This window comes from Camelina sativa, chromosome 5 (assembly GCF_030686135.1).
Source record: "Camelina sativa cultivar CO46 ecotype springtype chromosome 5, ASM3068613v1".
NCBI lineage: Eukaryota > Viridiplantae > Streptophyta > Magnoliopsida > Brassicales > Brassicaceae > Camelina > Camelina sativa.
This window is the reverse complement of record NC_141884.1, coordinates 24532-49955: the sequence shown is the minus strand read 5'-3', so window position 1 is coordinate 49955 and position 25424 is coordinate 24532. Positions and strand designations below refer to the sequence as shown.

General features: G+C 40.0%; 6 protein-coding genes across 14 annotated transcripts; 3 read left to right on the top strand and 3 right to left on the bottom strand.

Annotated features, from left to right (window-relative positions):
* Positions 1-51: 51 nt before the first annotated feature.
* LOC104788710 (piezo-type mechanosensitive ion channel homolog) lies at positions 52-7841 on the bottom strand. The gene is made up of 11 exons (XM_087512838.1): positions 7710-7841; positions 7439-7612; positions 7056-7289; positions 5037-6584; positions 2444-4926; positions 1963-2358; positions 1694-1852; positions 949-1458; positions 706-856; positions 488-632; positions 52-397 (listed from the first exon to the last, which is right to left on the bottom strand). The coding sequence occupies exons 1-11, from the start codon at positions 7738-7740 to the stop codon at positions 253-255; spliced, it is 5976 nt and encodes a 1991-aa protein (XP_087368964.1). The 5' UTR covers positions 7741-7841; the 3' UTR covers positions 52-252.
* LOC104784489 (RNA demethylase ALKBH10B) lies at positions 7768-9741 on the bottom strand. 3 transcript variants are annotated; one of them, XM_087512846.1, is made up of 6 exons: positions 9212-9741; positions 8816-8952; positions 8397-8514; positions 8199-8300; positions 7998-8119; positions 7768-7926 (listed from the first exon to the last, which is right to left on the bottom strand). In XM_087512846.1, exons 1-6 carry the CDS (start codon positions 9591-9593, stop codon positions 7768-7770), a joined length of 1020 nt encoding a protein of 339 aa, XP_087368972.1. In that variant the 5' UTR covers positions 9594-9741. The 3 variants fall into 3 exon arrangements, 2 of the variants coding, with proteins under 2 accessions (XP_087368972.1, XP_010507817.1); XM_010509515.3 differs by having other exon boundaries at positions 7998-8107; XR_015598161.1 differs by lacking the exons at positions 7768-7926; positions 7998-8119 and having other exon boundaries at positions 8287-8300; positions 8741-8952.
* Positions 9742-12474: 2733 nt separating this feature from the next.
* LOC104784488 (uncharacterized) lies at positions 12475-13571 on the bottom strand. Its single transcript, XM_010509513.3, has one exon. It carries the CDS (start codon positions 13172-13174, stop codon positions 12638-12640), a length of 537 nt encoding a protein of 178 aa, XP_010507815.1. The 5' UTR covers positions 13175-13571; the 3' UTR covers positions 12475-12637.
* Positions 13572-14846: 1275 nt separating this feature from the next.
* Positions 14847-16857, top strand: LOC147943107 (RNA exonuclease 4-like). The gene is made up of 7 exons (XM_087512845.1): positions 14847-14976; positions 15114-15265; positions 15370-15521; positions 15693-15898; positions 15980-16168; positions 16248-16328; positions 16429-16857. The coding sequence occupies exons 1-7, from the start codon at positions 14936-14938 to the stop codon at positions 16649-16651; spliced, it is 1044 nt and encodes a 347-aa protein (XP_087368971.1). The 5' UTR covers positions 14847-14935; the 3' UTR covers positions 16652-16857.
* Positions 16858-16860: 3 nt separating this feature from the next.
* LOC147943106 (mediator of RNA polymerase II transcription subunit 33B-like) lies at positions 16861-23321 on the top strand. Of its 6 annotated transcripts, none has more exons than XM_087512841.1 (12): positions 16861-17349; positions 17610-17720; positions 17957-18301; positions 18464-18783; positions 18888-18979; positions 19234-19588; positions 19693-19903; positions 20124-20230; positions 20365-20526; positions 20625-21285; positions 21504-21710; positions 22068-23321. In XM_087512841.1, the coding sequence occupies exons 8-12, from the start codon at positions 20135-20137 to the stop codon at positions 23192-23194; spliced, it is 2253 nt and encodes a 750-aa protein (XP_087368967.1). In that variant the 5' UTR covers positions 16861-17349; positions 17610-17720; positions 17957-18301; positions 18464-18783; positions 18888-18979; positions 19234-19588; positions 19693-19903; positions 20124-20134; the 3' UTR covers positions 23195-23321. The 6 variants fall into 6 exon arrangements, with proteins under 6 accessions (XP_087368967.1, XP_087368968.1, XP_087368966.1 ...); XM_087512842.1 differs by having other exon boundaries at positions 16907-17349; positions 20121-20230; XM_087512840.1 differs by having other exon boundaries at positions 16907-17349; positions 20116-20230.
* A 245-nt stretch (positions 23322-23566) lies between these two features.
* Positions 23567-25335, top strand: LOC104784485 (protein PALE CRESS, chloroplastic). 2 transcript variants are annotated; one of them, XM_010509510.2, is made up of 6 exons: positions 23567-23864; positions 23943-24137; positions 24234-24320; positions 24414-24464; positions 24701-24880; positions 24986-25335. In XM_010509510.2, the coding sequence occupies exons 1-6, from the start codon at positions 23646-23648 to the stop codon at positions 25229-25231; spliced, it is 978 nt and encodes a 325-aa protein (XP_010507812.1). In that variant the 5' UTR covers positions 23567-23645; the 3' UTR covers positions 25232-25335. The 2 variants fall into 2 exon arrangements, with proteins under 2 accessions (XP_010507812.1, XP_087368973.1); XM_087512847.1 differs by having other exon boundaries at positions 24966-25335.
* Positions 25336-25424: the final 89 nt, after the last annotated feature.

Here is a 25424-nt window from a genome sequence, read left to right as displayed (position 1 = left end):
AATGTTTTTTTTTCTTTTCTTAATAACGAAAAGTTGTGTATGTGCTATTAATTTTGTAAAAGTGTGTTTAAGAGTTAAATTCTCTAATAAATTATCTTTTCATTATGTCATACCTACATGAATCGCTCTTACAATACAACAATCAACTAAAAGATGATGAGAAGAAGAAGAAACAAAAAATCCCTCAGAACCATTCTCTCAGTATGTACAAATATAACAAAGTGTTTCTATACTGTTAGAGACTTGTTGGACCTAAGCATCGTAGTCTAGCTTTGTATACTCAAGCAGCATGTGCGGAGATCTATATATCTTCACAAGCGTCCAGTATAGAACTTCTTCTACTCCAAGCTCACCCTCTGCTCTTGCCGCATATAAATCCTCGCATATGGCTATTAATCTACAATCAACAGTGAGTGGTCTTAATCTCTTAGAGATTGAGAGTATCATTGAAAAGTAAAACTCCTGAACAAATGTTTACAGATGTTACCTGTCACACGAAGGCAAGTTCTCGTAAGGTATTCTCATACGCAGGTCAGAGCACTGAAGCCTGATGAATCGCCCTACGGCTAGTACAAATGTTATATAGAGTCCCCATATACTGAATTTGCTGAGGGTGTCACCCAGAAAGCCCTCTGCAATTATTTCCGCTATTGTTAATAAAACATGAGTCTTGAACAAACAATTGAAATAGAAGAGCTAACTTACGTGGGGGTGTTTCCTCAGACATTATGATAGCAACTGGTCCGTCCATACCCTCGCAAGCGCTGATATTTTCAGAAGCTTTAAGATTATGGAATGACCACCACCACTTGAAATCTGCATGGTTCATGAGTATGTCTGCACTCACTTCATCCTTCTGTAGCAACAACATTACAATATTGGAAGTATAAGCTAATACAGGAAACATTATCTGGTATATAATTCTTGGCTCCTGCAGACAAGATTTACCTGATCCTCGAAAGACCTGACATCGCCAGAACCGGTAACACGGAAGAACTTTGGGTACAAATTATGCACTCTAAATCCATCCATTGATCCGTTGAGAACCATTTGTATATCAGAGCGTTTTGGAAGGTCCAGAGGGTCGACACTTCTTTCATATTTTACAGTTTCTTTGCCTTTGGGTCGGTCTCTGTTAAGAACCCATGAAAAGGTGATGTCCATATCTGTGTCCCAGTCAAGGGACTGAATAAATCTGGTCACAACTGTGTCAGGGACAAGCCATAAAACACTTGCATCAGCTTGGCAGCATATCAGCTGGATGTCATTTTTGTTGTATGTTGGCAAGAAGCTTTGGGATCCGAGATCTAGCCCGAGATCAATGTTATCCCCTGAGATTCTCTCGCATAAGGTTGTTTGGTACAAAGTAAGCTTTCCGCCGACTGTTTTCAAATCAATCTGAACGCTCGCATCTTTTATAGGATTGGCAATGTTTGTTGGATTACCACTGCTATACATCTGGAAGGAGAAAGCCGTTACCAACAAACAAATGGCTCACCAAATACTCAAGTTGTAAGTCATCACTGAGAATTGTTGGTTAAAGCCAGCAAATAATTTTTCTTTTCCGATACATATAACTATATAAGCATCTATGCATCATGAGTACTATCCATCCCAAGAACGATAATTAAGACTCCAAATGAAAATACTTTACAAAAGCAGTGTGTAAGTTGTGTTGTAAGAAAATTCTTACCAGCATAGGAGCCCAGATAACACATAACAAGATGAAGAACAGACATATCCCGTTGCAGCATTTAGTCATTTTTGTTTGTTTCTCCCCATGTTTATGTGTTGCTCGATTTAAAACTGTATCGCATTTGACAAGGTACAAACTCGCATTTACATCTTCCAACTGCAAAGGAACAGAACTTAAGCCCTTGGCAGTGTATTCAAACTAAACATGAATGATCCATGAACATAGCGAGGGTTCCAGAAACAAATGCATGGGATCAAACGACATACCTTGAGCCAGTCATACATTGTCAGTGATGTGGCTGTGCAAGACCAGTCAAGTACACATCTCAATTCATACAGGAAAGGAAGAGCACGGTAAAGTCTGTAACCATAGTAATTGATCCGTGAAACTTCACTTGTCAAAAACTGCCGATACAAGGTGCTTTTATGAGGTAGTCCATAGCGGATTTGTATGGCCTGGAGAGCTAGCGACATTGCTTTGGCAAGAAATATCAATCTGAGGGCCAAGCCAGCAGCGTGTTGCTGGGTAGGATATATGCTCCAAGCATACTCTGTAACTGCATACGTGAAGAGAATAAGACTGAAGAGATAGTATACCACTTTTCCAGTCGCAAATGAGCAAAGATAGATGACCCGATCAACAACAATTAGGAAGAAGATAACCTGCCATAAAAGCGTTTCATCGGGTTAGGGCACTGATACAAAACGGGTGTGAAGAGATAAAAAAAACTTGTCGGCATGGGATTACCATTAATATAATGACAAAGTCAAATGGGAACTGGTCTTCTAGCTGATATACATCAATAAACTCGCTTTTATTTTTTATGACTGATGAGTAGAAAATGGCAACCAGAAAGAAAACGATCAGATCAGCACCAAATATGTAGGCATAGAGGTCAGTTTCTCTCTTTCCTCCACCAATCACAGAGAGAATGGGGTAAGGAAATCCAGTTCCTTCAACAAGTCCACTATGTTGAGCTTTACGAATTTCTTTCGCCACATCAGAGGCTGGGGTAAGTGATTTGTACCATTCTGCAGAAGAACACCCATTCGTGGGAGAAGCATACTCAACCTCTAGAACAACTAAGGCCTCGTTTGGGGTCTCTGTACTCCTCTCTATACTTTGTACATGAACCCTGCTAGAGTAGGGGCAGAGATCAGGGTTTCCCTTCTCGCATCTCTCATTATGAACAAGCCTAAGCAACTGATTCATTCTACATTCAACTCTTTCAGGCTGAATTCCATCTTCAGGCCACATGTGAACATCCATTGTCACCTGAACAAAGTAAGGAGGGGATTCTGCTCCACGTGTCAGAGATATCCAATATCGGCAGATGCTTCTGATCACCAATTTCCCACTATCTCTTAGCTTCTTGAACACATCATAGATTCTCTCGCTCCAGCTAATTTTTGTAAGATCCTTCTGGCTACCACGGGCATTCCGGCGTGAAGTAAAATCTGCAGAAGGAACCCAATCACCATCCTTTACTGTTATAGCACTCTGTATGAGCGTAAAGATGTAAATAAGGAACAGAGGCAACGAGCTGACAACAAATGATGATTTGATTCTTTGCGTTGGAAATCCCAATTCATGAAGAAGAGGTGCATCAATGCTTAAACCACAGTGCTGGATTATAATCTGGTATAAATACTGGAGCAGGATATAAATTTCTGTGTACATCAGCATGATGACCCAGAAGATGTGAGTAGGACCAGTGTGAACGCAGAGGGCATATAGGAACAGTGCTGCTAGATAGACCATGGAAAGCAGACTGAAGTTCCACAGAAACGCAATAATGAAGCAGCAGTAGCAGACAATATCGTTATTGGACTGCATCCTAGACCAAATATGTCGAAGGATCCTTCCTATCTGAAAGCTAGTGCCATCACTACTCCTGTCAGACTGTAGAGATGTTGACCGTTCAAAAGGAGTGTGTTTTCTTTTCTGACTTTCCATCTCATCATACACCTCATCATCAACAGAGGACTGCTCATTTGTATCTGAATTTTCCGGTGAGATGTTTAAGAAATTCACAAGGTTATTTACTGCCTGATTTCCAATAAATTGTACCTGAGAAACACCATCACCGATGAGTTGCACCGCAGAAATCAACGGATTCTCCTTTCCTTCAGACTTTTCCTTTCTTTCACGTTCCATAGACATCACATCAAGATCCTGTTGAACTTCAGTTATCTCACAAGGAGATGCTCCAAATGAACACTGTGGAGAATCTGGTGCTTCTGGAGTGGTACTCATAGGAAACTCATGAGCTTCAAAAGGATACAGTGAATCCTCGTCAATAAGCTGCTCTTCTTTCTTGTGGACCACTCCGTCAATCTCAGGACTGGCTGCGCCACTATCTGAAATAAGATACGGACTCTTTCTCCTTCTTAGACCTTCAGTGCGCGGAGAAGCAACTCCAAAATTAGAATAATCAGAATTCATTCTGTGAAGCTGTACCCGCAGGTTCAGCATTTCAGATTTCATCTTTTCCACCTGCAAATTCCGCTGCCGTTTTTTTTCCTCAGCCTCACGAATTTGTTGCAGTTGCTCGGTCTTCCGTGCTGCTTTCTTCTCTTGCTCCCGCACAATAGCACCGATTTGCTCTGCTTCAAGATACCGCGAGACATAATCAAACTCCTGGGAGGAAAACATGTAGGACTGAAGAGATACTAGCATAAATATGATGATCTCAACGAGAGCAGATCTTGCAGTGATTCGAAATCCATAGTCATACTTGTAAAATCCAATCACCTCGTATATATAATCAACTGTTTCACATTTTCCATCATTGAAGTTTCCAACAAAGGGAGACTGGTATGCGAGAGAAAAGATGATGAGAACAAAATTGTACACCCGCAAAAACCTGAATATTTTGTTTTTCTTCTTCAGTATTTCCAGTCGCATTCGGGCAAAAACAAGCGCAAATGCAAGATAACCCAGATGTAGAATGTCATACTCAAGAGTTCCTGTGATTAGAATCAGAATGAGTACAACATCCAGCAGATGGACGTAACAATAAAGCCTCAGGTAATCAAGCACAGTCCACATGCTCTTTGTCTCGAAGGAGAGATCTCTCCAGACAAATGAGTTCTTTCTTTGAGACTTCATCTGATGATATGTCGACGACTCTGAGAAACTGGATATGTGATCAGCCCGAAGTTTGAAACAGGCAAGCATGAATACCACGAAATAGCTAATAAGTGTCCGGGGGTCGTCAACTCTCAGCCCTGCAAAAAAAAAAAAGCTTCTCCAAATAGTACCTAATTCTTGGATCTGTAAAATAAAGAATTATTGCATAAAGAACACTAAGTGCTTTAATAAGTTTGAACGGTCATACCAAGCCAACACTCCCGGCAAAACTTAAAGTAGAGAGCTGCAATACTCCAGCAGTCATGGCAATGCACACTAGTTTCAATTGGGGCCTGATCTGAAGGCAAAAAGCTATTCCATGTGGCAACGTACTCAATTGCGAGAATTGATGCAAACAGAAAAACAACGACAGGCCATAGTTTCTGAATTAGGCGTCTTCTCAAGAGGACACATGCAGCAAGCAGTGCAATATATACCATGGAGATGGCATTCAGCAAAGCAAAACTCGCAAGAAGCAGTGCAATCATGTTTATCTCAAGGCCATAGAGATTAAACATATTCTCTATCCAAAACTTCAAGTAAATTTTCAACAGATTCTTCTGTGTTTCAAACCTCTCCTTCTTCAATGCAAGAATCCTCCTCCTATTCCACCTGTGACTCTCTTTGATGCTTCCCCAAAAGTGACCAAATGAAAATCTCCTAGTACTGCCACTTTCAGAGCCTCCAGTCTTGGGGTGCAAAAAATCAGCTGCCTGACTATCACGGGGAGAGAAGAAAGGCCATGAGTTACTCGTTGCCTCGCCTTGTTTCATTGATTTAGAAGCATGATCAGTCGACGATGGATTTTCACCATTAGAACTGGAAACACTTGCAGTAGTGTCTTCTGCAGAGACAAATAGTGGACACGGCTCTTCATATTTTCCTTTGATGATATTTAAACCAGGTGTTCTTTCTAGCCAACGAAATACATTATACTGCAGAGTGCAGGCAGCAACGACCAGCACCTTGCCTCGTAGACCTGATTCTATACCCCAAAATCCAGGTTCATATACTCGAAGACCCAAGTAGAAAGACAACTCAGCATATTTTTGCCCAGGGAACATCTGAGCTTGCTTGCCCCACAGTTGGAAAAGATACTCCGCAGACACCAAAAATCCAGTATAAATCAAAAATGATTTGGACGGTATTGAAGAAGACTTTGGGAAGGTTGTGCAGATGACAAGGCCAAGGAGATATACAAATCCAAACACACTAATCGGAGACAATGATGCGTAAAACAATGCCGCGAACAAGATCTTCTGACCATGCCATACCAAAAATCTCTCAAAAAAACCAAAAACTCCAGGATGAAGCAAACGAGATTGACCTGGAATGTAGTGTCCACTCTGCCTCCTTTCATAGCTGTAAAGTTGCATCACGATCAACACAGCAAGAGATTCCCAGACATTATCCAGCAATGGTGCTTTGGAGTCGTAACCCAAATAAAAGTAGAGATCAATGAATCCAGATAACCAAAGCTGCAAGCTGACAAAGCTACTTAAGCAGTAGATAAACATAAACACCAAAACTGCGTATGCTTTCAAAGGGAACCACAAGCGTCTCTTAGTTTCTTCAAACAGTTGTCTTCCAGTAACCCAGAGCAAGAGAAGGAAAATATACCCAAATGATACATAATTGGGTTTGACCAGGTATACACTTATGAGAATAGTGATGAAAGCAATATATGTTCCACATGATCGGTACATAGACAGAAACTTCTGCCCAATTGCACTCAGAAATGAAGCAATATGTCTCTCTGTAAAGAAAATAATAGTGATTCGAAAGCATACAATAAAAGAGTTAATATGAACAACAGCAAACAATTAGAAGAATCTTTTCACAGCATGTGTGACTTAGATTTCACATCTTGAAAAACTACTCCTAAAGCTATTACAATAAAATAATGGCGGTAAGATGAGAACTTTTACTACTTGAGTCGATTAACTGGAAAGTATTCCATGAAGTCGACACCTGCTACTGGATCCACTACTTGGTCAAGAAGATATGATTTTACAGTGCTAATAACATGAGGACCAGGACATAACACTGATATGTTTGATTAACGGTATGGAAACTGTATTTGAGGAAAACTAATTGGCATGCATGCAAAATACTTGAACAAATAGCTGACAATGAAAGCAAGGATTTGTAGTTAAAGTAAAAGCTAAGACGCATATAAGTCACTCGTTCAAATGTTAACTTCAAAGACAAGAAGGAAGTGCTATACCATAAGTAGTATTATCCAGGCTATAACTTGAAGATGGAGACGAATAGACGGACAAGAGGACTGATTTGTTGAGACCAGCTTTCAATATGCTAAATCCAATTGGAGGACTTGGTGTATGCCGTACAATTGCTGAAAAGGAAAATAGCACCTCAAAACCATGATTATGGATAGCACAGAAGCAAGCAAGCAAGGCTATCTCCAAGAAGTCCCAGGAGCTTTCAGACCTAAGGAGACCTACAAGAATTCATTCAGAGATTTTTAAGTGATAACGATTCCCTAGTCGCTTCTGATCCAAAATCACCTAGTAGCTAACTTTCGAAAGGAACCTGATGATACGTGAATTTATCATATAACTTGAATAATACAGAAAAACAATAGCGTACCTAACTGAAATAGAATTTCCTTGCTCACAGAGCCTTTCTGCTTTAAGGAGTTCGACACGAGGTCGATCTCAAGAATGTACAAAAGTGCAAAATGAACTTCGCATAGTAGAATCAAGGACTTGCGTATCTTTCTGTTGATGTTATGGCTCAACAGATACATAAGGAAGAATATAACTGAAAAGATAAGCCCATTAAGATACACTATCATGAACAATATTTTTCGCAAACACCCAGATACATGAAAAAGCAAATGGGAGGGGGATAAACATACCATACACAGCATGGAAAAACCCAGGTTTCATGGCAATGAGGAAAATGGAGTGTTCCCATTACCCTTCCTTTAGTGGGAGAGTGAGTGAGCCCCTGAAGTTGCCATCGTTATCGACCCCGAGTCTGTGCCCAAACACCATGGTTGATTCAGACAAAACAAGAGTGGATATGGGTTGATCCACGTGAGGTGGTTTCTGGAATGGCTGAGAGTGCTCGTCCTGCAAACAAGCTCAAACCTTAGCTGGCAGGATTAAGGGATGTTAATCTGGATATGGGAGTGTAATTTTACCTCGTCGAAGAAGTTGATCACACAGCCATTTGGTCGTTTGTATTCAGGAATCAGGCGCCATTGAAGTAGATGGTCGATCACACTTTGAACAAGGGGTGGGATAGGTTCCACTGCAAGCACGACTAGGGAGTTGTCAGGAAGATTATATATATATACAGTGTTTTCGTAAACGGATGCACCAAGACCTTTAATGTCTTTCACCTGAGTGTTCATCTGTGGTGTTGCCGAAGATTGGAACCCCAAGCTGAAGAAGCTCTCTTTTGGTGCCTTTGGAGTTCTTGTTGAACAGAACAAATGTCTCCCCTGCATTTTGGGATGAGAGAAACTTTGTAAGGTTGATGCAAAAAACACGAATGAGCTAGAGGGTAAAACTAACGCAATATTACCAATAAAAATCACCTGAAAGTTGGTGATTACGACCAGCCTCTCGGAGATGATTCATAGAATCCAGAAGCTTGGAGAGTTGAGTTCCAGTGAAGACATCTTCGTAGAGTTTGAGTCCTTTCACAACATTGGCCTGAGCAGGAGCAAACAACGCAGTCTAATAATTAGTCATAATTAAAACAATGAAGCAACTTCATACATCAGGACGTACGAGACTACACTAGTAGTAACTAATGAGAGTAAACAAACTGATATGGATAGAGAGAGCCTTCTTTACTAAATAATTAATTAGAAGAAAACAAAAAAGTTTTTTTTTGTAAAGCCCTGATAAATTTTTCAGTTACTAAAACAAATCAAACCTCAGAATGTATAAAAGCAAGTCAGCTTTGGTATCAACTCTGCCTAAAGAGGATTGGGGAGGGGTTTGAACTTGCCGTATGTCCTCTAACATGTTCCTTGGCCGAAAAACGCTTAGACGACTGCTTGAGGAGTGAATCCTTTGATTCACATTCTTCCTCGTGCTTCCAACAAATTGAGATCGTTTCGTCCACGCGCTCTTCTTCCCGAGATCCTGCGATAATTTACATTTTTTTTTTTTGTTTTTTTTAAGTAAAAATTTAGAGAGTGAATGAATTGAAGGCCGTAACTAGCTAGTGGTAAACGGGAGAACACGTGTAAGGTCAGGGAGAAGAAAAAGAGAGAAATTACTAAAAGACATGACGACATCATCGACTTATATATGTTATGTTATGTAATATGTATGATCCAATAATCATCAATCAATATAGTAGACAGAAGAAGAGAGGATCACATTGGATGTTTTTGATTACCGGAATCAGTGATATCGCTGGAAGGAGAATCATCATCATGATGATGATGATGATGATGATCGTGGATGGCTGCTGCTTTGCCATGAAGGCATTTCTTGTCCGTGGCTAATTGTAGCTCGAGGGTGACTTGAGAGATGGAATGGTAATTCTGCATCTGGAGCACTGGGATCCAGTTGAGCCTTCGGCGATGAAGCGCTGCCATCACAGCCTCGTACTCCGCAGATCCGCCGCATCCCTGCATAAGGTGTCCGCAGAGGGCATCGATGATGGCGTTGGCCGCCGCAAACTCGCCGCGAAACCACTTGATCATGACGTCTTTGGCGGCGGAATCAGACAATAGCACCGGAGGATGCTGAACAGGAGACCCCGGCGTTTGAGCCATTATATTCCAACGAGGAGGAGGTTTTGGGGTTTAAGGGGGGGTTGGTTGTTGCGTCGTCGTCTATTTTCTTTTTCTTTTTTTTGGACTTTAAAAAGTATCTTGAAAATACATAAAAAAATATATAGTTTGGGATGGTTGCCACAAAATAAAAAAATAACTCTTTGTAATCTTGCAAATATGATGGTGTTTAAATATAGCCTTGGGGAAGGAGTCGACTCGATCGTAAATTCGTAATTAACAATTAATGACTCTCTCTCTAAATTAACAATAAAGAAATAAGATTTATGTAAAATAATTGGAAGGGAAGTGGGTCCCATGGGCGAACAAGTCACTCGAGTCCTGTGTGTGTGTGGCCACTAAAAGGTAACAACCGATTTTGTTCCGCGACTCATCATGACTCATGCATGAGGCCCTCTCGCCTGCGGGAAAAGACAAATCCCCTTACGACGCCGTTCCAACCCACCTACCTACGTACCTATTTTACCTGTTGTTGTAGTATAAGTATTACTATTACTTTTTATAATCAGAATATATAATATGGTTTGGGGTTTAAAAGAATGCATATATGTTTGGTACGTGTATGACACTCACTCATGATCTGCATTTAACTCAAATTTTACCAAAACTAGCTCTCTTTGTCTGTTAGTACGTACAAGTCTGCAAGATCTCCATTTTCTATGTCCCGTTCTTCTACTTTTCACTGTTAATTACTTCCTACATATCTAACGTACAGTTTGTGATGTCTAAGAACTATTAACATGATTTCTATACTACTATATATATAGTTAAGATTTTACTACTATAACCTGGAGCTGTTACCTGTACTGGCTCTTTCTTTTTCACGTTTGGCCGATTCCAACACATATAGTGTCCGCGTTTGTTAATTTGAGATTGACGACTTGGTCGATTTAGTCTAAAAATAGAAAAGACCTTCAATTCGTTTTCCACGTGTGTGTGTGTGTGTGTGTGTCTGTACGTGGAATATATAATAAACTTATGTATGAACCAAAAAGCACAATGAATTAACACACACAAAAAAATATTGTTTAGCTAGGGGATTGGTCTCTCTGTCACTGAGAGGTCATTGATTTGTTCGTAATTTTCGTGCTGGCCTTTTTTGTAAGGTCATTGACGATAGCGAGTAAAACAGACAAATGAAAATTACGTAAAGACGATATATATCTATATATTAATTAAATACATGAGAAGACGTAGGTAGACGTTATACAACTCACAGAAAGTAAATTATAAATGACCAACCATTATTGTCTTGATGACTCAGCTATCGTGCCACCGCCCGGTACTGCCCTCTCTCCTCGCTTACACAATGTCTGTCGACTTGCTATATCATCGAACCAACTAATTCTGGTATTTTAGTTGGTGTTTTTCTCTCTCTCTTTTTCTTATAAATCCTACAAATTATATAGACCCTAATACCCACATTTTGCTCAGAAATACTACACAGGAAACAAAAATGTTATTATAGATGTCTGCATTTTATGTATGTGTTTGCAAATATTTGCATTTTAAACAACACGACACATACAATGCTAAATTATAAAATAGTCTACAGTAGACGGGCGTCTTCGAGTTTTATTTTTCAAACAATTGTGGTAACTAACGCCAGATTTAATTCAGTTGACATATATATGAATGAATGCATTTTATAATAGCTAATTTGAATTTGAGTAGCAAAATGGCCGATCATCAGATTCGTTGTATTGATATTGTTATTAATTTAGGTTTACGATTAATTAATTAATTTGTTTATAGAAAGAGTAGTACCTAGCCTATTATGCATCTGGAGTCACTATTATGCATCTGGAGTCAAACTTGACTCTTGATCGTCGAAAAGGGACTTTCTCTGCGTTTATGATTAACAACAACAAATTACAGTATATTTTACAAAAAAAAAAAAAAAAAAAAAACCATTTCGAAAATAATACTAGTATAGGTTTTCGAATTTGACGATGCGGTATACAAGATATACATTAATGTTCTTAGATAATTTAATTTTCAAATACAATAGAAAACACAATTTGTATCTATATCCAAGAAAATTATGAGTTAGGAACAAAGTATATACTGTATTTTAAAAAGGCAATATACAGACTGTGTTGTGTGTATATATATATATATACGCACAATCCCGTGGTTTACACAACTACAATTTATTAATTTAATTAGGCAATTAAATTCAATGAAAACAAATAAGTTAACCATTAAATTTACACATTAAAAATAGTCGTAAACAGGAATATGAACAAAAAAGACTGTACGGCGTAAGTAATGTTTTACAGACAGTATTGTTAACTGAGAATTAAGGATGGTATATCCGTCCAAGATTAAAAATGAAATGGAAATCTCGTGTTAAACTTAAGGCAAGAGTATGACTTATCACTTATGAGTAAAATAAGAAAACGAAATCTGAGATGAATATATATATATTGACTGCCCTTCTTTTTTTCTTTTTATTTATTTTTTTCTTTCGGGGTTGGCATTAAATTAAAAGGCAGTTATCGTTTGAAAACGAATATTCAGTACAGATCAGTCATGTTACTTACGTTAAGATCGAACGACAAAAAACCTTCTTAACAGCACATCCAGAGCCGATCAGATTCAGGGGTATTATTATTATTTTATATAACGGATTTAACGATCGTGCTTAGTTCGTGCATGTCATTTCGTTTATTCGAAAGCTTTGTTATTCATTATTTATAAGTCAATTATCCGAAATTATTATCAAAGTACATGACGGCCCATTCAGAGCCCATATGATATTTGTGTATCACTATTTTATTATTAGAACGAAACGAAACCAACCAGTCAGACTGACTGACTAAACATTTTAATAATAATTGTGAAGAGAAGATGATCAACATCGACGCAACAAAATCCATGTCCGTACTTATTAATACAATAGAATCTTTTACAAGTATCAAACCACAACATAGATATACATTATCAATCATATTATCTGTAGACAAAAAGGCCACGATTTACTTTATTCAAAAATCATCATCAGTTGTCGAACGAAATCCATATCACTTGAAATAAGTATCGTAAGTTGGGTTAGCACGAGGAGCAATGGTGGAAGAGGACATGAGCTTCATCTTCGCTTTCTTTATGTACTCAGAGAACTGATCTGATGATGATGATGATCTCCCACTGCTACGGCCACCTACGTGAGAGATATGGACATGGTGATGCTCACGTGTCTGATCTGTTTCACTTGTCTCCCACGCATCGTCATCGTGATTCGTCGTCATGGCCCTAATCTTCAGCTTCGCTTTCTTTATGTAATCGGTGAACCTCTCGTCCGTTTTGATAGTCGTCTCCACTCGAGCGATCACCGTCTTCTTCGGTTCCATCTTTGTAATGATGGGTTTGGCTGCCGCCGCCTGAGTCGACGATGTCTCTGTAAATTTGACGCGAACGGCCTCTGCTGGGTGGCTTGTAATTGAAGGTTTGGTGGAGATGCGGCGAACAGTTCGGACAGGACTCGTCACTGCTCTGAAGATCTTCTCACAAACTCTGTTTTCTTGCTTCTTCTTGCTACTGTTCTGTGAGTTCTTTGCCATCTCAAGAGAACTTGGGAAATACAGGAGTCGATGGAGATAGTGATATGTGCAGGGAAGATGGTGACCGTTAACGAGCTTTTTATAATGAAAAATCTATGCTTTTGTTTTATTTAATATTGTTTGTTAATTGCAGAATAACGTGTTCCAACATTCAACGAGAGAAGAAATTAAGGGAGAAGAAACTGTTGAAAGGTGGAATTGTGGAAACTTTTACAAGTTTTTCAAAAAAGGAAGAGTGATGCATGTACGAATGGGATCGGATTCTGATTCCACTCTGTGTTTCTTTCTTCGTCATTGTTCTTTTTTTTTTTTTTTGGATTTATGAGAATCAGCAGCTGTCAGGACTCGGGAGAGATTATATCTATTAGTCCTAACGCACTGATCTTCCAATTACAAGCACTAACGTACATGTTATTAAAATTACACCTTAGATTCTCAAAATTAGGTCACTTTCCAATTTAGCTTATGCTAACTTATACTGATTATTTTAGTATGTTTTAATTCTCATTATTCTTTCTCTATGAATTGTTTTATACTCTATGGTTTCGTCTTTTTCTAAGAGATAGATAATCTACATATTAATAATATATTATTTCAACCTAATATCATGCTTTGAAGAGGAAGTGTATTTAATCTTGGATTTATTATTTGCGACATTAAATGTTGCAATGATTTTACTATATTAGTTAGTACTAAGCGAACGGTTTGTCCCGAACAAACCGAATCGAGAAACCAATTTCGGTTCTCGGTACCGAGTACATATAGCAGCAGCTGCCAGTTGTAATCAAGATTAATTGATTTACAAATCCGGATGTCGGGTCAGGTCGGTAATCAAAAACTGATTTGTTTTAGCTAAACCGATATCCTGCTGACTCTATATATAAGGCTAATGAATCATTAATCTAATATCTACTTTGTTATTATTTGTTTGTGCGCCTCTGCTTTTTGTGAAAGCGAGCAAGTTCTCTTGTTAGTATATGGTTTCCTGAAATTTAGTGAGGTATGGTGAATAAAGAGGAGGGCAAAAAAATAGATTCCTTCGGTTTCTATGAAGAGTGACTGAATAAGGACTTTGCAACTCCCTTTTCCACTATTGTAAATCTTCTTGTTATAACTTATAACTATCTTTGTCTAGCTTCAGTTATTTCCAACTAGTCAGCTAAACCTATCATATCCAATTTGGTTAATGACTAATCTCTAAAAAAAATAAGTCATTTAACTATTATTTGTTTTGTCCGATTAACCCGACTTAATCTTATATATTTGATTATTTTAGAAATCATTTTGTTATTTAGATATTTAAATCGGAAGTTTGTGATATTTTACAATAACTTATGTTCCAAATTTTAATAAAAATCATATTTTTTTTGTCTGAAAAACATATTTTAATGTGTTTTTCTTGCCATTTAAAAAAAATACCATAGATTTATATTTTATTTAGTGTTTTAATACTATATATTTTTTGTTTTATTGTTAATTTAATAAAATACCCCCAACAATAGTTCCTAATTAGTTTTTATTTAATTTCGGTAGGTGCTAAAGCTGAGGGGGCTAAACTGTTATTTTGAAAAGTTTAAGGAGGATTTGAGGAGTACGATTTCTGTAATTAATTTTAGAGAAGGGGTGGTGTGGCAATTATAAAGAAAGATAGGTAGTAGCTATAAAAAGTAAAAAAAAATCCCCTAGGAAACTCGAACCCTTCTTCTCCGGTGACAACACTAAACCCCAGGCGGTGACGTTTCGACTCGCTTTTGATTTTCCATGGATTCTCAGTTTATTTCTTCCGGAGATCACAGGATAAGGTTCGCCTCTTTAATCTCCAGTTGTTTTTCCCTTTTATTCTGGGCCCTCGAATCACTTTGGCTTCGCAAATTCACTGTTAGGGTTGTGTAATTCGAGTTGATTTTTTTTTTTTTTTTTTTTTTTTGTTTGGTGGCAGGCACAGATGCGTTGCTTGCTACAAGATGTTCAATAGACGCGAACACCTCGTCGAGCACATGAAGGTTTCGTACCATTCAGTTCATCAGCCTCGATGTGGGGTTTGCCTGAAGCACTGTAAATCCTTCGAATCTGTTCGGGAACACCTTAACGGTAATAGACATATATATATATATATATATATATATATATGATTGTTTCCATTCCACATACAACATTGCTATGGATTGTTTTGATTCCATCACCATTTATTTCAGTTCCGGACCATCTTTTCAAGGGAAACTGCAAAACCATTTTCTCTGAACGAGGCTGTAGTCTTTGTCTTCAAGTCTTTGAGGAGGCCGCTGCTCTTGCTGAGCATATAAACAAGTGTCACCTCTCTCCACCTCCTCCTCCTCCTCCTCCTCCTGTAAGTCTTTGTAACTAGGATCAGAGACCCACTCACTAGCTGTTGGGAATTCTGTGTCAAAATGTGAACAACCTGAGTGTATTCTTTTCTGATTATTGAAATACTAGCACTAGCAGTTTCCCTGTTGTCATCCTTAAAGTTTATTAGTGCTTTATATTATATTCATGTCAGGCAACATCTACCCAACGGAATCAGGTTAATCCTTCTAGGTCACATGGTGCTTCACGTCTCAAGGCAGTGTCAATTGACTGTGAAATGGTAGGTATTGGTATTGACGGGTCTACTGATCAGTGCGCATTTGTTTGCCTGGTGGACGAAGACGAGAATGTGATCCTCTCCACTCACGTCAAACCACTAAACCCTGTCACCGATTACAGGTTCTTCTTGTGGACGTTTTTGCTTGTTTTGGTTTTCTAATTCTTCCTTATTTATTAATCTCTCACCCGCCTGATGTTCAGGCACGAGGTAACTGGATTGACCCCGGCAGATTTGAAGGACGGTATGTCTCTTCAGGATGTGCGAGAAAAAGTTTTGGCCATCTTGTGCGGCGGACATAATGATGGCGCTGGGAAGCTTCTTCTTGTTGGTCATGACCTTAGGCATGATATGACTTGCTTGAATCTCCAATACCCTAGCCATTTGTTGAGGTACTCTGCTTGTTGTTGCCTTTGCTTGAAATCTCTCTTTCCAGCCTCTCGCTAATATACTTGCTATGCTTCACCTCAGAGACACAGCCAAATATGTGCCCTTGATGAAGACAAATCTTGTAAGCCAATCGCTCAGGTACCTCACAAAGTCATATCTCGGGTAAGTTAATCCTTGGGCTCTATTTCTTGACATTGGGTACTGCAAAACTTTGGAAAACATACAATGAGATAGGAACCCTGGTTTGGTTTGTATGTTGCAGATACAAGATCCAATGCGGGAAGCACGAGCCTTATGAGGACTGTGTATCTGCCATGAGACTGTACAAGAGAATGCGGGATCAAGAGCATGGGTTAAGTGAAGAAGGGAATGGTCTGAACTCGTGGAAACAGAGCGATCTAGAGAAGATGAAGCCGGAAGAGCTGTACAAAAACTCCAAGTCAGAGTACCGGTGCTGGTGCCTTGACAGACTCAGCAATCCATGAAATGAAAAAGAAAGCTCCTCCTCCTCCTCCCTTAAGTCTCTTTTTGTTTGATGGGTGGATGAAGATGACTTTGTTAAGGGCTTTCCGGTTTGTTTTTGGAATGATTTGATTCAAAGCTTCTTGTTCAGAAAATAACTCTCCTCCTCCTTCAGAAGAAACTCATATAAAAATTGCTAGTATATTATTATATTCGCTCCCAAACAAAAGCTATCCTTTCCAAAATTTCTCTTTCTCTCTAGAAAGAAAAAATCGTGTGAGAAGAACAAAAAAAAAAAAAGAGTAAATTGGCGATAGATTAAAAAAAAAAAAAAAAAAAAAAAAAAAAAAAAGTCTGTGAGAGAAGAAGACGAAGAAGAAGAAGACGGTCAATTTGTTCGACTCCCAAACACTTGATTCTCCCCGGGTCGGCGTCCAATGGCCGTGGCTCCGTCGGATTTTCAACCGACTCTCTGGCACTCGGTTACGTCTCTTATTAGGTCGGCGCAGGAGAAGAACGTCGATCCGCTTCACTGGGCTCTTCAGCTTCGCTTGACCCTCACCTCTTCTGGAGTCTCCCTTCCCTCCCCGGACCTCGCTCAACTCCTCGTCTCCCACATCTTCTGGGAAAATCACACTCCTCTTTCATGGAAGCTTCTCGAGAAAGCTATATCCGTCAATCTTGTCCCTCCCCTACTTGTCCTCGCCCTTCTCTACCCAAGGTAACTCCCTACTTGGAAAGTCTTTTAGGTTTGGCTCTGGAACCAGTTATATGGAATTTCCTATACACTTGGTTAATGCTCGCTCGTAATCTCCGGATTTACTACTAAATTCATTATGCTGCTTCTTGAAACATTTCCTTCAAACTGTCTGTAATATCTCTTTTTTTTTGTTTTCAGAGTAGGCTCATTTAGAACACTACAGTCTAATCATCTTACTGTTTTTGATCTATCCTTGTAATTCTTATGGTTGCTAATTTTAGGGTAATCTCGAATAGAAAGCTTCATCCCGCAGCCTATAGGCTCTATATGGAACTTCTCAAGAGACATGCATTCTCGTTCATGCCTCTAATCAGAGGACCAGGATATCACAAGTGAGTTCCTAATCTCAGTTAATGGTGTTTTGTCGATATGGTGTGTATAACCAGGCTTTAGTTTCGAGTTCAAGAGTATGTGTAAATACTTTTTAGATCTTCTTTTGGCGGTGCATTAAGACTTTTAATGCACTGGTTTTTATTGGAGTAATCATAGAGCTCATATTTCTTTGATTAGCTCTCCTTCTTTTTAGGTTTTTAAATGCATACCAATGTGAAAGTTTACAAATGAACAGGACAATGAATTCCATCAATGACATCCTTCATCTTTCTGAAACCTTTGGTATCCAAGATCAAGAGCCGGGAAGTATTCTCCTTGCATTTGTCTTCTCCATTGTCTGGCAGCTAGTTGATGCATCCCTAGACGAGGAAGGGCTTCTAGAACTGACATCTACTAAGAGGTCTAAATGGCCTAGCAGGCCACACGACATGGAAATAGATGGGCTGGAAAATCCTGTCAAGAGAAATGAGAACCATGATGCACTAGAGAAAGCAAACACTGAAATGGCTATCGAGCTTATCCAAGAATTTTTGCAGAATAAAGTAACATCAAGGATTCTTCACTTGGCAAGTCAAAACATGTAAGACCTTTTTTTAACTAGCACCCCTTTCTGTTTTTGTCTGATTCGTATCATTGTGGACAATGCCGGCCTCATGAGCTTGATTTCTTGCAAATGAATGAAAATGTACCAACGTCTTCAGATGTTTCTCTACCAATCCCTCAAAGTTTCCTTTCTCTTCAGGCCAACACACTGGGAAGATTTCAGTCAGCGCTTTGGAGTGCTGGCAACCAAATCATTGACAGTGAGGAATTCAAAACATATAAATCCAGAAGCCCTTACACAGCTGGCCTATCATACACGTAAATTTCTTGAAAGGGAGAGCAAGACCATCCCTCGAGGAGAGTTTCATGCGATTGTCTCCTCTGGCTCTAAGTTAGCATTGACTAGTCAGCATCATGGGACTAGTGAGTCTGCACTTTGGCTTCCCATTGATCTTTTCTTCGAAGACATAATGGATGGGACACAAGCTGCAGCAGCCAGCGCTGTTGAAAATCTAACCGGTGCTAGTAGATTTCTCCATTGTCGTTCTTGCATATCTCGTCTCCTCAAATATCTTCATACTTATTGTTATGGGTTTTATTTGAACATAAGCGAATATTTGCAGGTCTTGTAAAAGCATTGCAGGCAGCTAACAGTACAACATGGCATGATGCCTTTCTAGCTCTATGGTTAGCAGCCTTACGCCTTGTGCAAAGGGTAGCAATCTATTCTGACACTACTAAGCTTTTAGCATTAGGGTTATTTTTTCTGATCTTTCTGCTTTTAGGAGAATCTATATCTGCGTTATTGCTTTTTCATGCATATGATGGAAACATGATCTGAACTAAGTAATAACATGTGTGAGGCACCAACTTCTGTTGCACATATGCATGATTTATAATTAGAAGCTTATATAATGAGAATGTGTCTTATGAAGTTTTAAATTGACGAATTTATGTTGTAATTTGAAGGAAAGAGACCCAATCGAGGGTCCTGTGCCTCGCACCGACACGTTTCTTTGTGTATTACTATCCGTCACTCCACTTGCAGTTGCCAATATTATTGACGAAGAAGAAAGCCAATGGATTGATCAAAGCTCATCTAGCCCACACAACCAGTGGAAAGAGAAAAAAGGAAAATGCCGACAAGGATTAGTCAATAGCTTACAACAACTTGGTGATTATGAAAGCTTGCTGACACCACCACGTTCCGTACAGTCTGGTGCAAATCAAGCTGTTGCTAAAGCTGTTATGTTCATTTCCGGCAATACAAATGGTCATGAATCCCATGAAAATACAAGCATGAGCGAATCTCCATGTGGTTGCTGTAAGTAAATTTGCCATCTACTTTTTGCTCTCCCAATATTAAACTGCGCCAGCATTCTGGTTGGTATATGTGTGGTTTGGTAATTGTGATATGTGTTGGCACAGCTGGTAACATGCGCCATCTCATAGTGGAAGCTTGTATCTCCAGAAATCTGTTGGACACATCCGCATATCTCTGGCCAGGCTTTGTAACTGGGGGAACCAATCAAGTTCCTCAAGGTATTGCTGGGAATATTTCTGGTTGGTCTCTAGTTATGAAGGGTTCTCCTCTAACACCGTCATTGACAAATTCACTAATCGCAACTCCAGCTTCTAGGTATGTTTAATCTAAATCGATCTTTGTTTATGTTTCTCTTTAGGTCATTAGTTAAAAGGGGCATTAGTAGGAAAAAGACCATATATCTAGTTTGCATGTACTAATACCTGTTTATAATTGAGTATTGTCTGTTTCCAAGACTATGTAAGTGGAGTTTTTTAAACCTTCTCAGCTTTAAGGCAACTGAATTGAACTCATTAATATGATGGAAGCTTAGCAGAGATCGAAAAGATGTACGAGGTTGCAACTACTGGTTCAGAAGATGAGAAGCTAGCTGCGGCTTCTATTCTCTGTGGAGCATCTCTATTTCGTGGTTGGAGCATACAAGTATGTTTGGCACCTAGATTCCAATTCTGTGATCTTCATTCGAGAAAGTTTAATTGCTCCCATTGCTCCGCTTAGATCTTCTTTCTGCGGCCTCCTCATCTTATATATCTAACCCCATCTCTGATTAATACCAGGAGCATGTCATTATCTTCATTGTAACTTTACTCTCGCCTCCGGCTCCAACTGATCTTTCTGGGAGTTATAGCCATCTAATCAATTCTGCGCCGTTTCTTAATGTTCTTCTTGTTGGGATATCACCCATAGATTGTGTTCAGATTTTCTCATTGCACGGTGTGGTAGGTTTTTTTTTTGTTCCTCTTCAACTTATGTTTTTTGGCAATAGACAAAGAATGTGCTATTTTCAATGGGTTAGTATTTATACTTATTTTGTCAGGTCCCATTGCTTGCTGGTGCCTTGATGCCTATATGTGAAGCATTTGGCTCCGGTATTCCGAACATTACATGGACTCTCCCAACTGGGGAAGTAATCTCCTCTCATGCTGTTTTCTCCACTGCATTTACGCTTCTTCTAAGGTTATGGAGATTTGATCACCCACCACTAGATTACGTCTTGGGAGATGTTCCGCCGGTGGGCCCTCAACCAAGCCCCGAGTATCTCTTGTTAGTGAGAAATTGCCGACTGGAATGTTTTGGAAAGTCCCCAAAGGATCGCATGGCACGTCGAAGATTTTCGAAAGTGATAGATGTCTCTGTCGATCCCATCTTCATGGATTCATTCCCCAGACTGAAACAGTGGTATCGGCAGCATCAAGAATGTATGGCTTCAATTCTCTCTGAACTAAAGACAGGAAGCCCAGTGCATCACATTGTTGATTCCCTCCTTAGCATGATGTTCAAGAAGGCAAATAAGGGTGGTAGTCAGTCACTAACTCCATCTTCAGGGAGCAGTAGTTTATCTACTTCCGGGGTGGACGACTCTTCTGATCAACTCAAGTTACCTGCTTGGGATATCTTGGAAGCGGCCCCGTTTGTGCTTGATGCTACTCTTACTGCCTGTGCTCATGGATCACTTTCTCCTCGGGAACTAGCAACAGGTTTGTCTATTTTCCTGTAAATATAGAGATTGACACCTCTTAGTGAAATATATTTGGACAAGGGGATACTTTTCTACATATGACGATTACCAACTCACCACATTATAGGCTATTTTTGTATGACTGTCTGGGTGCATCATAATTCACAAACGCTGCTCCGAAGGCAGCCAATAGTGGGGTAGGCGTGATCTAAAATCTGCCCGCTTCATTTGTTTCAGGTCTAAAAATCTTGGCTGATTTTCTGCCAGCAACACTAGGAACCATGGTTAGCTACTTTTCCTCGGAAGTAACACGAGGTCTGTGGAAGCCCGTTTCTATGAATGGAACTGACTGGCCTAGTCCTGCAGCAAATTTAGCAAGTGTTGAGCAACAGATAGAGAAGATCTTAGCAGCTACTGGCGTTGACGTCCCAAGGCTTCCGGCAGGTAATGCTTTTCTTCTCTCGCAGATATACTCAGGTTCTAGGGGTCTTGTACATGAAAGGTTAGAACCTTAGATGCAGTCGTCGCAGTCCCAAACAACATGTCCCTGGGGGATCTTGCTTAGATGCAGTCATGGCAGTCCCGGACAACATATCCCTGGGGGGTCTTGGTTAGATGCAGTTATGGCAGTCCCCGACAACATGTCCCTGGGGGTCTTGCTTAGTAGACCTGTAAACAGTTGTCATATCTGTAAAACTGCAACTGCAGAGAAAGCTTGAAAAGAATATGCTGGAACAAATGAATACAATGATTACACTGGCAATCTCTCATCCCTTAAAACATGTATGTATTTATTTGCAGATGGAATCTCTGCGGCTACACTTCCCTTGCCTCTCGCTGCACTAGTCAGCCTCACTATAACCTACAAGCTCGACAAAGCAACAGAGCGTTTCCTTGTACTAGTGGGACCTGCCTTGGACTCCCTTGCTGCCGCTTGCCCCTGGCCCTGCATGCCGATTGTGACATCGCTGTGGACTCAGAAAGTGAAGCGCTGGAGTGACTTTCTTATCTTCTCAGCCTCCAGGACTGTATTCCACCACAACAGCGATGCTGTTATTCAGCTCCTCAGAAGCTGCTTCACTTGCACTCTTGGTCTGACACCTACCTCCCAACTCTGCAGTTATGGGGGAGTGGGCGCACTCCTTGGCCATGGTTTCGGGTCTCGCTACTCTGGTGGAATCTCCACAGCTGCCCCAGGAATCTTGTACATAAAAGTGCACCGGTCAATCAGAGATGTCATGTTCCTGACAGAAGAAATCCTCTCGCTTCTGATGTTCTCTGTGAAGAGCATTGCCACCAGGGAGCTACCAGCTGAGCAAGCAGAGAAACTGAAGAAAACGAAAGATGGGTCAAGGTATGGGATTGGGCAGGTTTCACTTTCTCTGGCAATGACACGTGTCAAGCTGGCAGCTTCACTGGGAGCCTCTCTTGTGTGGATCTCCGGTGGCCTAAACCTGGTTCAGGCTCTGATCAAGGAGACATTACCATCTTGGTTCATCTCGGTTCACGGAGAAGAAGACGATTTGAGAGGAATGGTCCCGATGCTAAGAGGTTATGCGTTGGCTTACTTTGCAATCCTGAGCAGTGCATTTGCTTGGGGAGTGGACTCCTCATCTCCTGCCTCAAAACGCCGGCCAAGGGTTCTGTGGCTGCATTTGGAGTTTTTGGTGAGTGCATTGGAAGGGAAGATATCACTGGGCTGTGATTGGGCCACATGGCAAGCTTACGTGACCGGCTTTGTGAGCCTGATGGTGCAATGCACGCCGGCTTGGGTGCTAGAGGTGGATGTTGAAGTAATTAAGAGGCTAAGCAAAAGTCTGAGGCAGTGGAACGAGCAAGACTTGGCTCTTGCTCTACTATGCGCGGGCGGCCTTGGGACAATGGGTGCAGCGACTGAACTCATCGTGGAGACTTGCCATCAACTTTAGCTTTACGTGTTTCAACTTTCTTTTCTCGGACTAATATCTAAACTGTGGTGATCACTTATATTCCTCAGATTAGATTTGTGTATGTATTATTATGTATTTATAATTTAGAGTAACATTAATTCACAAACAACGGCTTTAACCGGAACAACTAAAGTGAACATGTAGGAAATAGAATAAAGAAATTTTGAGAAAGAAAGATGTAAAGTAGGAATACAGGAATAAGCTATGTTGGTGAAATTACTACTAAATGGTAAAAAAAAAAAAAAAATTGAAGAACAAAAGGTCTCAAACATGGTTTACCAATTAACATTTTGAGATTCCAGGTCCGGTTTGAGAGACATTATTAACTACGGGGGTTAATTTTCGAAATTCGCGAGATTACAAGTAGAAGAAGATAATAAAATAAAAAAACCAGATTGTAGTGTAGATAAAAAAAGCTTGAAGGTCGGCTATGGCGGCGACGTCGTTGGTGCTAACGTGCGGATCTCCTCTGTTCAGCCCTCGGCTTGTTTCTGAAGTGAAGACGCTTCTGAGGACAGAGTCCTCGATTTCGTTCTCCAAAATTAGTTTGGTTCGTCTAAATACTCCTGGCGATAAATTCATAAGAAGATGCTCGAAGGAAAAAGATGAAGTGCTTCTAGAAGGAATGCCACCGGAGTATTACGATGATGTTCGTCTCCTCCTCATCCGTTTGTTTCTGTGTGTATTTAGTAATCTGATTAATTTGTTTGATATACCTAAACCTTAGGAATGGCAAGCTCGACAGAGAGAGAAGACGAAAGAATTGAGGCGGATGCAGCGGGAGGAAGAAGAAGAAGAGGAGAGAAAGATTGAAGAGTACCGTGAAATTGGCATGAGGTTGAAAGAATTTCCTGAGGAAGACTTAAGGAAAGCCAGAAAGCTCGTCTCCAGCTTCATCAGAGCTGCCGAGGAAGTCGAAGAGGTAAAAAACTTTAATGTCCCCCACCGCCCAACCCTTTTTTTTTTTTTTTTGTTAGAAAATTAGGTCTGATTCTCTTTCACGAATTCGTGTGTGTAGAGAATTGAAGAAGCAGCCGAGAAAGGAGAACTTGACGAGCTTGTTCTCATGATTATATGGAACCGCCTTGACCTTGCTCGCCGCGATGTAATATATTTTGTTCCTTTTGAATTGAAATGTTTCCTTAGATTCTTTCATTCTGTGGTCTTCACTCATCATGTCCCCTGTTACTACTTTCAGGATGAGAAGGACGCCGTACGAAGTCTTGATCTTTTGTATAGAAGAGTCGAGGTATTCTTTTCTCTGGATTGTGTTTTTTTACTATGCTATATAACCTCCTTGAGCGGCTGCTGCTTATACTCATTTTGTCAAGGAAGATGTTTTTAAATCGTATTAGTTAGTCATCAAAAAATATGGCCTACTCCTTTTATGATGATCCTTTTAAGTAGTTAAAAAGGATTTAGTAAAGGCTAAGGTGAAAGTGAATTCCTTATATCGAGTGTCTCTTTCTTTACTTATATATCCAGACAGAGATCTTAAAACGGCAAGCAAGTCCTGCGATGAAACTGCTGAATGATCTTCTAAACATGCATGATGGTTTTGAAGACGATGCTTGGCTCAAGGACTGCAGGAAACGAATGGCTGAGACCTTCCCACGAGAAGACCCCTTCAGCATTCTAATGCCACCCGGATTCGACATTGATATGGTGCCAGTTTCTTTCATGTTTTTATTTATTACTCTTTTCTAATTTTTCTTAAAACAAGAAAAAAGCCTTTGAACAAAAAAAAAAGAATCACTGCTGTGTTTGCAGCATCAAGGACCGTTGCGACCGCCCATTGAGACTGAGACGGACAACACCCTTTTGAGAGTAGACTTTGTAAGAGAATTGGATGCATTGCTACGGGAAGTGAGAGTAGAGGAAGACGCCGATACTGGTAAGAAAGGAGAAGGGCTTGATCCTGAAGCTATAGCACTTAAATTTAAGCAGCAAGAGAAGCAGCGAACCATCCGTCAAGTTGAAGCCATTCTTGATTTGGCCCTCAACTTGAGGTGGTAGGTACTAGGTAGGTAACACCGTAACAGGTTGGTAGACTCTAGAAAGACAGGTAGGTGTATTTTGTTTACAAAATTATAAATGAATCTAAGTCTTTTTTTTGGTCATCTGATAATATTATAGAACATAAAAAGATACATTGTGAATTACAACTTATGCCGGCGGAAAACAAAAATATCCCCAGAGTCTACAGCCC